This window comes from Protobothrops mucrosquamatus, unplaced genomic scaffold (assembly GCF_001527695.2).
Source record: "Protobothrops mucrosquamatus isolate PMUCROS unplaced genomic scaffold, P.Mucros_1.0 scaffold394, whole genome shotgun sequence".
Taxonomy (NCBI): domain Eukaryota; kingdom Metazoa; phylum Chordata; class Lepidosauria; order Squamata; family Viperidae; genus Protobothrops; species Protobothrops mucrosquamatus.
In genome coordinates this window covers 670,023-681,995 of record NW_015386725.1, presented here as the reverse complement: position 1 = coordinate 681,995, position 11,973 = coordinate 670,023, and the positions used below count along the sequence as shown (strand labels likewise).

Sequence of the window (11,973 nt, the reverse complement as noted above, 5' to 3'; positions counted from 1 at the left end):
TTTTACCTTTATTGAATTACATTTTTCTAATTTTTCCACTTACTTTTGACCCATGTATTTTATATATTTGTTCTGCAGATAGATCCTCATTCATTGTCTTTGTGTGAATCTCAATGTACTACTTTTAAATAATTACTCACTTTTGTTTTCAATTCATAACCCAATTATGCTGGCTTTTGTCATATCTTGTTTTGCCATAAATCCTTAAATAATCAAGGATTATTTTAAATTTATTCAAATTATTTTCACCTTTTTCCTGATATATTCATCACTCAATTCTATATAATAATGTGGACAGAAACATATTTTCACTTTTTTCCACATTCTTTTTTTTTTGTAACAGACTAAATACTTCCCACTAGCATTCTACCAACATTTGTGAAACTAAAAATGTCTCCATTTGTTTTTCCATTTTTAGTAAACTTTCTAGCAAGGCATACAAATTGACCTCCTTGACTTAGCTTTTTGTAAAACTATGCAAGTGTTGCTTATTTCAAGTCTATTCACTTCATCCCATATTTTCTTTAAATCAGCAAATATACTTTACCTTTTATTTTTTGTATTCATAATTTCTCAATAACCTGCTGAAGAGGAAAAATCTGGGTTACACATACTTATCCTGCATAAACCTATACTGCCATACACATACATTATAATGTTCATTTCAACTCCATATCATTAATGCCATAAATACATATAAATAAGCCACGTATGTGAAACTAAGGAGACAATGACTAAATATTCACCATTCTAATTTATTCTTAATTGTCTGAATGGCCTAATCAATTGTTTTGTGCTCACCCATCCATTCATATGACTTAGCAGAATATTATTTTCAAGGATAGCATTCCTTCAGAATGTTGCACATTCCTGGATTATAAATACTTTTTAAACTGTGACTTTAAAGCAATTGGCAGAGAAAGGAAAACTTTGATTTTTGGTCATTATGGAGCATCAGAGGTCTGCAGAAAGAACGTATCAAGAAAAAATAAATACTTTCCAGGAGGAAATGTATGTTATGTTACAACAAATACAAATGACATTAATTTCAAACCACGAGGAAATTAAAAATAAATTTGAAAACTTAAATGAATACATTCTCAATTTAACATCACAACAAACAAATGATCAGAAAACAAAAAAAGATCAAGTAAAGCAGATAATTGAATATAAACTAGTGGAAAGAAACTTAAAGAGATGGAATTTAATAATGGAAGAAACCGTGATTTAATCCAGATGGAGAAAAGCTTCCAGGAAATACTGGACACGGAAAAGATAATCTATACATCAAGATTTCAAGAACGAGAGAAAAAAGGTGAAGGGAGAAACTAAGAGAGAAAGAAAGAAAAAGATCTCTGAGGAATATTCCCACAAAAACATTCTAATTGACTTTTGTACTGACAACTACAAAACCATAGGAAGATCTTGGGGTTCAATGGAACATACTGATTAGGAAAAATGTTTGGCAAAAAAAAAAAGGGCTAAAGCCAGAATTAACAAATCAGATGATGGGTTTGATGGAATACTTAAAGACTAAGCACTTGTTTGAATATGGTTAAAGAAATAAAATTTTGAATACAAATGAATCTTAGCTTAGAAGAGATAGGCTCCTTAAGCAATACAGTATTTTTTGTCTATGATATGAGAAATATAAAAATATTTGGGATGATTTATATGAGGAAAATGTACTAAATACTTAAATATAATGGATTTTGAAGACTTGAATATGCTTAGAAAATGAAACACTGATTATAAATGTATTCTAGTTCAAGAGGGATATGTTTTTTTTGACAGTATATTATTTCTGTCCTTTGTTCTTTCTGTTTCAAGATATGAAAAATGTAAGTGTTGGTTCATATGAGGAAAAAGACTTTAATATATAAGTGTAAGTAACTCTAAGAAAATTTTAACAGGTAAAAATGTTTTCTTTTGAATACTTTGGGGAAAATAAATTGAAATGAGAACTCTGAAAACAGGATATATGACAAGGTGATCTAGATCAGTGGTTCTCAACCTTTTTAATGCGTGACCCCTAACCGGTCGTAAGTTGAGGACTAAACCGGTCGTAAGTCGAGGACTAAACCGGTCGTAATCGAGGACTACCCAACCGGTCGTAAGTCGAGGACTTTCCCTGCCCGGGAGCGCCGTGCATGCGTGGTTCCGCCCCCTGCGTCGGCCGAGGCATAGCTGGCAAGTGGCAGAGACGGAGCAGGCCGACCACCAGCTGGCCCAGCCCAAGGGAGGTAAGGCACCCGCCGGAAAAGGGGAAAAAATGGCGGACAAAAAAAAATGGCGGATAGCCTTGCTTGGCAACCCCTGTGAAATGGTCGATCGACCCCAAATGGGGTCGCGACCCATAGGTTGAGAACCACTGATCTAGATGATTAATTAGAAAAGAAGCTTAATAATGAGGTAGGGGATATTCGTAGATATTTGTTATCTTCTAAAATTATCAAGAAATGTACTAATTTAAGGTTGATAAAAGAGAATATTATTGGAAGAAGAGAACATCAAGGAAAGCTACTATGTGGAATATGGAATTATAGAAACTGTTATTTGTAAATACAAACCCAGACAATACACTGTTTACCAAACATTGATGGTGATATGTAAAAAAAAACCCATTAAAACTTTTTTTTTTTTTTAAAAAAAAGAATGTTGCACATCCCCTCTCCTTCAAATTCTTATCTGGTTCTTCTGTTATCACGGTTCATTAGAGGATAACATGGTAACTGTACTAATCTATGAAACATTACTTTTATGCTATTCAAAACAGCCTCAGTGACATCAATTTTGACTTTCTGACATTTTAGATCTAAACATTCATTTCTAACTATGCTTTTGTATATTCATTAAATTTATTTTACAAGTTCAAATCTATTTCCTCTTTTTCTTAAAGCCTTTTGCAGCCCCATGATAAATTTTTATCCTGAAACAAGAGGAATATATGTCAGTATCAGATTGGATGTCCCCCACAACATTTGCCCCATAGCATTCTACCCTCATGGAATGTAGCTGAGTTACTTTTTGAGTAATGATTGGGAAAAAGCAGGAGGGCTGTAGGAATGGATGAGCTGAACAAAGGTAGTTGACAGAAGTAGGGAAGGGGGATAAGGATGGAAAAAAGGAAAATAAAAGACTAATTTCCAATTTCTTGAGGCCCTCCATCTATTTTAACACGTATATTCCACTACTAGAGAGGAAGGTACAGCAGCTCCAAAGGCTAGCACAAAACACTTTGCTTTCGTCCAGCTCCCTTTTTGCTTCTTGCAGCTTTATATTTGAAATAGCAAGGAGACAAAAATGAACATAAAGATTTTGTTTGCTATTTCTGATAATGCATGCATACAGAGTTGTCCATCTCATTATACTGATAAGAGGATCAGACAAAAGAGTAAAGTACATGTGTACTTGTTAAAATGTGGGACAATAAAAGAGAAAGAAAGATATGTTCTGCAGATACTTCTCCCCACTCTGGATTAAAAAAAGTCCAAATTTCTACTTATTAATTGCAATGTCTAAAAGATTTGCAGTCTTTCATCAGGTCAGTATTCACCTTATCAAACAAACAAATCGGAACAAAACAAAAACCTTCCTGGATTACACTCTGCTTTTCCCAGCAACTAAAGGAGAAATCATCAGAGGCACAGAGCTAATGGCCCTATGGGAGGGGAAAATATGTTTATATAAATTCAGTGGAACCTGATGTATAAGATTGCTCTTTTAATGGTACTGAAAGCATGGAGTTGGAAACATGAGTGGGAATTCAAGCTTCTCATGGGAAATACCAAAATGTTTTTAAGAAAAAAAGTTAATTAGAAAGGAGACCAAATTAGAGATATCTGAACAATGGGGGGAGGGAAATCCATAAAAAAGAGATATTAAAACTGTTGGAGAAAAATCTGTAAGAAGGAACCTCTGTCCCATGTTATCTGAGACTTACAATTTTTTTCTCAATCTTCTTAAGTGAGGTACATTCTGTCTATTCAAGCAAGGACTTCAGTCAGCAAAAAATTTATGACAGGTTTGCAAAACCAAGTCAAGGACACAAGGACGTGTTCAGTAAGATTCCATATGCAAGACCCTGATACAAGGCACTGGGTCAACACTGCCAATGGATTAATTTGGAAAACACTGATTAAATCATAGATTATTGTGCCATGAAAAGCAGACACAATTCAAGAGAATTGAACTGCAGTTTGCTTATTGGCGGTAGAAAACTAACAATTATCAAATTACCAAGGGGAAAAAATATAGATCTAATGCAGCGGTTCTCAACCTATGGGTCGCGACCCTATTTGGGGTCGATCAACCATTTCACGGGGGTCGCCAAGCAAGGCTGTCCGCCATTTTTTTCCCCTTTTCCGGCGGGTGCCTTACCTCCCTTGAGCTGGGCCAGCTGGTGGTCGGCCTGCTCCATCTCTGCCACTTGCCAGCTACGCCTCGGCTGGCGCAGGGGACGGAACCACGCATGCGCGGCGCTCCCGGGCAAGGAAAGTCCTCGACTTATGACCGGCTGGGTAGTCCTCGACTTACGACCGGTTTAGTCCTCGACCTACGACCGGTTTAGTCCTCAACTTACGACCGGTTGGGGGTTGCGGCATTAAAAAGGTTGAGAACCACTGATCTAATGGCTTAGTTTTGCATAATAGAACCTATTCTTTCATACTACAATATGCTATTTGTCAAGTTCAATTAAGTTTACACTTCTTTCCCCCTGTTGTATGGTCCTTTAAAATAATGTTTCAGATTTCTGGCATTAACTGGATCCAAGATAGGAAATCGAAATACAGTATGCTAAACATATTTTTGCTACTTAAAAACTCTCATCTAACAAAGTTTTTATACGTTTAAAGCTTTATGCAGCATATATTGTGACATTTGAAATAAAAAGCAGCAGTAGAAATTCACATTTTTCAATGTGTAATTCACATTATTGGTACGCAGAGTAAAGTATCTTGAAAAAAAAATGGTGGTGTCATCTCTGTTTAGGTCAGTGATGGTGAACCTTTTAGAGACCGAGTGCCCAAAAACTGGCCCCACCCCCGCTCCACCCCCTGCCCCATCCCCACTCTGCCCCACCCTTCCTGGCTGCGGGGCCACTCATCGCCTCTAGGGCCCGCCACAGATCGCCCAGCCAGCCCAGCAGCACCATGGCAGCCACGCCCTCTGCCTGCGCCCCGCAGCATCAAGTGTGCGTGATAGGGCGTGAGGGCAGAGTCTTGTCTATGCTGTCTGGCTGCCATGTCCCTGGCTGCGCTGCTCCGCATGGGCCACGCTCGGGGGTGACTCTCCTCCAGGGGGGTTCTGGTGAGGAGGGGGTTGCAAGCAGAAGTAAGGCTGGGGCAACGGCACGTGTGCCCACAGAGAGGGCTCCGAGTGCCGCCTCTGGCACCCGTGCCATAGGTTCACCATCACTGGTTTAGGTCTTCTCATATGGGCCACGCTCAGGGGTGACTCTCCTCCAGGGGGGCTGCTGGTGAGGAGGGGGTTGCGAGCGGAAGTAAGGCTGGGGCAACGGCACGTGTGCCCACAGAGAGGGCTCCGAGTGCCGCCTCTGGCACCCGTGCCATAGGTTCGCCATCACTGGTTTAGGTCTTCTCATACTGCTCCAGATCAGACTCTGAAGCACATCTAGATAAGCCTCCTTCGGAATGTAGCCCGAGTTTATTATCTATTCCGAAGGCTTTCTAAATAGTCAGCTTAATCATAGTTTAAGTATCTCTGAGCGCGGCCCGTGGGGGCAATACTGCATATCATGTGATAGCTTCCGTCATCATGAATTGGCCATTGCGAAGTCCCTTAGGAGAGGGTCCCGCAAACGAGCAAGCATCTTAGGCTCCCGTTAAGCTATACTGTAACTGTCATACATACGCACTCTGGAATAAAATGTTTAAAATGTATTGAAATATACTGTCCCTTCCCCCCCCCCCGCGCTGATATTCCTATTATGACGTACTACTCTCCTCGGTCTTTGTGATTAATCCCACAAATATCTCCCCATAGGTCTCAGCACGGCAGCGAAAAGCCAAGAAATTATTCTGCATTCCATCTAGCTAACGAACTTGATGACACACAGCCAATCAGGGACGCTAAGCCTGTAACTGGCCAATGAAAACTAACATAGGTTGGCCCCGCCTCGCCCGAGTCGGATACATTTAACTTTCCCGAATTGACAGCGCCGGGCGTGGTCTGACAGCGGCGGTGGTCTTATTTTCCCGTGACGCCCTGGTGATCCGTCTTCTCGTCTGGGAGTCTGCGTGTCGTTTAAGCGTTCGCTTGTAAGTATTCGCTGGGTGTGTTTTTTTCCCCGTTTGAAAACGAGGCCTCTAGCGGGGCGTGTGCGTTTGAGTTTGGCTTTCTCCAATTCTCCTTTTAAACCCGCTAGCTAGCCGGATACTAGCTTGAGTCCGCCACATGCGGGTCCCTTTATCGGTGGCATAGCGTGGAGAGTGACCCTAGACTCAGTGTTTCTCAACCTTGACCATTTTAAGGCATGTGGACTTCAACTCCCAGAGTTCCACAGCCAGCAATGCTGGCTGTGGAATTCTGGGAGTTGAAGTCCACATGCCTTAAAATGGTCAAGGTTGAGAAACACTGCGTGCTAGTCTTGGGCTTTAGCTTGCGTTTAGTCTTGGGCTTTAGCTTGGGATTGGATAGCAGGAGGCCGAAAAGAAATGGCGAACGAGTGAGGAGCCTCCTCCAAAAAAGAAAAAAGATAAAAATAGCGGCTTGCGTTGAATTGGCCTGCCGAGTTGCTTTGTTTCGCTCAGAAATCCAAATTTAACCACCTCTCTCCTCGGAGTATTTTTTTTCTTTTCTTTCTTTCCAGCTCGTTTTCTTCGCTTAGTGTAGAAAGTTAGGGGAGCGGGTGGCCGCCTTCAAGCCGACGCGGAAAGGTAGAAGCGGACAAGCATTTGGGACTCGGTTCCAAAAAAGGATATTAATGGAGGCGCGAACCTGGCGGGTTGCATTCAGCTCTTTAGAGCAGCGCACCTTTTTCGGGACGACGCCTGGTCGCCCGGGGCTGCGTAAAGCTCAAAACTGGATGTTCAATCAACAGACAGTCAGACAGACAGACAAACTGAGACTGAGACTTATTTAGAGGGGAAAAAAGGCAGGATAAAATATGCTTTTTAAATGAATAACAAGCATTTTTGCAGGGGTTCTCAACCTTGGCAACTTTAAGACTTGTGGACTTCAACTCCCAGAATTCCTCAGCCAGCTTTGCTGGCTGAGGAATTCTGGGAGTTGAAGTCCACAAGTCTTAAAGTTGCCACCCAACTCTTGGGGACTAATTTCACTTTTTAGGCTGAACTTACTTGACCAAACGTTTTAGCCTTTTGGCTGGGGTATATGTTAAATTGTGTAAAAAGAAGGAACTACGGAGTCTTCACTTTAATGAATAAATAAATAATTTAAATATACGGGCCGGTAGAGTGGGAGCCTCCTAAAATGTAAATTTTAGAATTCTATTATAATATTACCATTAAAAAGGACAAAAAAATGGCTAAGGAAGGGGGAAAGATACAAACAAGGTGTGGAGGCAGAATCTTTTCTCAATCCATTAACCACTTCCAGCATGACACACCCTATCCTGGCTCCAGGCCAATTAACAGAGCCAGGTTTTAAGGCCTTTGGGGAACTTTCACAAAATGAATTATTTCCTCCAATGATATGCTATGCAGTTATTGCCATTTTAAAACTTAACAAGTAAAGCATACATTAAAAAATTGTGAGGCCCTAGCTCAGGGGTGTCAAACTCAATTTCATTGAGGGCCACATCAGCATTACGGTTATCCTGGGGGGTAGGTGTGGCCAGGGTGGGTGTGGCCTACTGGATGGGCATGGCCTACTGGATGGGCGTGGCCAGCTCTACATCATTCGTGTCAAGGGTGCCTGTAGGGGCCTGGGCAGGAGTGGGACAGATCTGAGGGTCTCTGGCAGAAGGGGGTGGGACCACAGCAAGCGCCAAGGCATAGTCCACTGGAAGAGCATGCTGAAACCCCTACCCCGGAGCCCATCAAGCCGGATATGTGAAGTAGGCGAGGGCCATTTGCTGGCCACTTCCAGGCGATGGTGCATTTCTTCATTCCTCACAAAGGGTGACACCTCCCCAGCATGCACCCAGGGGGCGGGGCTGATGCGGCAGGGGGCGGTCCCTTGCTGTTTCCAGACGGCCTTGTGGAGCTAAGACTGAATGGTTTCAGCATAGATGGCCACCACAAAATTGTACATTGGCTCCCGGCCAGCCAGGGCCAAGGCAGAGGGGGCCGTTCCCTCACTGTTTCCAGGATGGCTTCGTGGGCCACATGAAACCACGTCGCGGGCCGCATCCGGCCCCCGGGCCTTGTGTTTGACATGTCTGCCCTAGCTTATACTTAAATCTAAATTTGGTGCTGCAGCATAGACATACTGTACTTTTAACTACCTTCATATGACGTTTTAATAAAGTATAGCGTTGGCAACTTGCCACATGAAGCACTTACTGTTAATATGTTAAGGATGTGCATAGAAAGAATTGAAAATATGGCTAGAAGGAATTAATACAAAACAGGTGAGAAGTTTTAAGAAAAAGCAGTGTGTGAAGCAATATATGGGTGTGGTAGCAAAAAGGATGGAACTGTATGGAAATATATCATTAATAGTGTTGATGACTAATTTTAGCTGTTTTCTCTCATTTCTTTATTTTTTCTTCCTTTTTGCACTTTGCATCATGCTGTTTACCGCCAATAAGAGTGATGCGACTGTGCAATTTAATTGGCATTTGTACTGCTGGACTCACAAAATGCTCGTACTCATTTGGGATTCTGATTGTTATGAGACAAAAGTCCCATGTGGTTATGCAGGAAAATCAATTTAAATGATACAGCTAATGAGAGATCTCAGCAAGAGTGTCTTTACGAAACAGTAATATGAAGTGTGTTAAGCACGTAAACATTTTTTTCATATTGTGATAAATTCCAATTTTTTGATATACAACATAAAAGTACTTTCAAATTTAGTAGAAATAATGTTTCATTTTAGTGGTTTCATTTTAGAGACTAATAATTCAACAGGCTTTACCTTCAGTCTCGATTCTGTTGCCTTTCATGAATGTTCTGTCACCTGCCCGGAAAAAAATATATTCCTGTTTAGCACTCATAAAAGTTTTATATAAGGCTGGCATAATGACATGGAATATAGAAAGTTGAGGCTTGGCAGACAAATACTGTTGCTCAGTTTAGATTATTGCATTTATTTTGGAACATCTGATAGGACAACATTTTTTTTTTTATTATGTAGGTTGAATAGGAGACACAAAGAAGATGAAATCCCTTTTGGTCACTGCTGGCATTACTGCCTTTGTTCTGGCTTTGTTTCTCCATTCAGGTAAGTAAAGTGAACCCAACGGTAAATGCTAACTGAATGATAACAGTGCAGGGACCAGAAGAATAGAACAGAGAAGTGAAGGTGGCTCATCATTCCAAGGGCTGACTGAGTTTTAGCTTGATGCTTTGGAATTATATGGATGATATAATAATGATAGAAAAAAATATATCCCTTTGAATGACAGATTCCTGGCTGGAATTGTATGAAACTGTCTTTTATAAAGAGGCAAATTGTTGGAGCAATCCTAGACATCCAGTTTCAAGGGAATTCTTTTGTTATTTTTCTTTTTGTGTGTGTCTTTGAGTCAGTTTTGACTCCTGGCAACTATATGAACAAGTCCATGCAGTTTCCTTGGCAAGATTTTTGGAAACCTGAACTCTACTTGTTCAGTTGTGCCACTTGTGAAGCTGTGAATGATGTTACAATAGTTGTAAATACATGGATTGGTCACAAAGCTGTTTTTTAACATGGTTAAAAGTTTGAACAATTGCTAAACAAAAGGATTACTTATAATTTGTTTTCCAACAGGAAAACAAAAGGGAACATTGTTTCAGAAGGGAACATTGTGTTTAGTTTCTTTTTTCCTTGTTTATTTAGGAAGTGCTTTAGTGTGCTACAATTGTCCAATTGCTAACTGTGACAGAAACATAACTTGCAAAGGTGAACAAGATACTTGCGTTATAGTATATCATGGTAAGTATATTACTTTATCTTTTATATTTAATTTCTGAAGAAATATATAAATTTATTAATATGATTTTAGACTGATTTTAATTATTCTGAGCAACTTAATATGCACACAATGCTGTCAGCAATAAAATTTCAATATATAGTGTCACCTAGAGGGAACAACAACTGCCCCCCAGCCCCCCACTGTTTGCACGTATGCCTTTGAGTTGTTTTTGACTTCTGGTGACTGCCTGGACAAATCCCTGTAGTTTTTTGGGCAAGGTTTTTTGGAAATAGTTTGCCATTGCCTCCTTTGTAGGGCTGAGAGAGCATGACTGGCCCTAAATCACACAGCTGGCTTTATGCCACAGAGAATTCTGACTGGATCCTAGAAGATGGCATTGCTTAATCAGTCACTAGATTAAACTGGGTCTCTCCCCCACTTGCAGAGATAAAAACAAAGACATCTCCCAACACCATCACATTACCTCTAGGATGGGGAAGATCTATGTTTTTAGCACTTTTTTAAAAAGTACTGGTAACTCTGTAAGATGGCAGATCAAACAGATCTCCAGGGAGGATGTTGCAGAAGGAAAGTGCCACAGAGAATTCTGAAGATTGATTGCATTGCTTAATCAATGGGATCTGCAGCAAGCCAACTCTGTCAGTTCTTACAGGATGGGCAGAAACCACAGGAAAGAGACAGCCCCATAGATAACTAGTCCATATGCCATATGCGGCTTTTACACATGACAATCAGCATCTTGAAAGTCTCCTCCCAGGAAGCTCTAAACAAATAGGAGGACTGATGCTCAGGTATTGCTTCTGTCCATCTTGTCAGAATTTACAAGCTTGTTGGTAGCACCAGGAAGCCAAAAAGCAGTCTGTCCCTAACGAAGGGCAGAGAATATCCTGTCCTGGGACAAAAATCAAATGTGTGATTTCCAGCATGCATTGGGCCCTCAATTGTTCCATTCTGCACCATCACAACTCCAGTCCTTTAGACCACAGGAACTGTTCTTCCACACATCAGTGCTGTTTTCTATTACACAAGTTCTACCCCAGCTGGTTCTGCCAAAGTGCTCAGTCTGGTCAGTTAAGTCTGCAGTGAAGGTATTATCACATATCCAATGTCTTCCCCAAACCTAATTCTATACTTATACAGTCCCTTCCATCTCATACAGGTAAAGATCCTCCTCTACAAGCAGGCCTCACTTTGACTAAAAACTAAAATGTAAAATGTATTTTAGATATGGCTTTTGTATGGCTTCCTTCTATATGTTTTATTTAATGCCTTAGGATAAGCTGGCATATGCTACCTGTGCAGTCTTAAAGCAGAATGCTTTTTGGTGATAAGGATGGGTTGTGGTAAAGAGGCCGCACTTTGATCTTTCAATTGTTAGGTTAAAAAAAAAAACAAATTAAGAAACATGGTGCATAGCATAATTTGGTGCATAGCATAATTTGCAAGAAGTCTTGCAATGGAAGCAAAATAAGACACCATTTTTCCTGTTTTTATTTTTAATTAGATAAAAGAAGCAAAACAAGAGCAAAAAAGGAAAAGGGATACATATGCATGCATATAAATACCCAGGCAAGCAGGGAAGTGGAGGAGAACTGATGCTGAGAATCCTTAGGTCTTGGAAGAACAGTGAATAGTTTTGCAAAGTTAATAGTGGACTAAACAGAGTTGTACTCCCACGTGCTTTCCTTGGAAAAGCCATTTTTCTAGTAGGAACCAGCAGCTCCACAAACCCCTAAAAGAGTCAAGCAGGTAGGCTTATGTGAAATTCTAGGGGTTTGAATTTCAAATTGAAATTTCAAAAGTGAGCAAACTGACCTGTGTTTTGAATAATGCAGATGCTCATTTTCGAACGACATCTTAGAGCAGGGGTGTCACGACGAAACCCATTGCCGGCAATGGGAAAACAG

General features: G+C 40.6%; 1 protein-coding gene and 1 long non-coding RNA gene across 2 annotated transcripts in view; one reads left to right on the top strand and one right to left on the bottom strand.

The window, feature by feature from the left end:
• Positions 1-225: 225 nt before the first annotated feature.
• Positions 226-11,973, bottom strand: part of LOC107287495 — a 16,034-nt gene continuing 4,286 nt past the window's right edge. The window contains exons 2-3 of the long non-coding RNA XR_001548872.2: positions 9,067-9,108; positions 226-584 (exon numbers count right to left, since the gene is read on the bottom strand). This is a non-coding gene — a long non-coding RNA (uncharacterized LOC107287495). The remainder of the gene's footprint in view (positions 585-9,066; positions 9,109-11,973) is intronic.
• LOC107287494 (CD59 glycoprotein) overlaps positions 6,139-11,973 on the top strand; it is a 6,532-nt gene continuing 697 nt past the window's right edge. Inside the window, exons 1-3 of the mRNA XM_015816015.1 lie at positions 6,139-6,281; positions 9,286-9,372; positions 9,970-10,065. Of these exons, the coding sequence (XP_015671501.1) occupies positions 9,309-9,372; positions 9,970-10,065 (160 nt within the window). The 5' untranslated portion in view covers positions 6,139-6,281; positions 9,286-9,308. The remainder of the gene's footprint in view (positions 6,282-9,285; positions 9,373-9,969; positions 10,066-11,973) is intronic.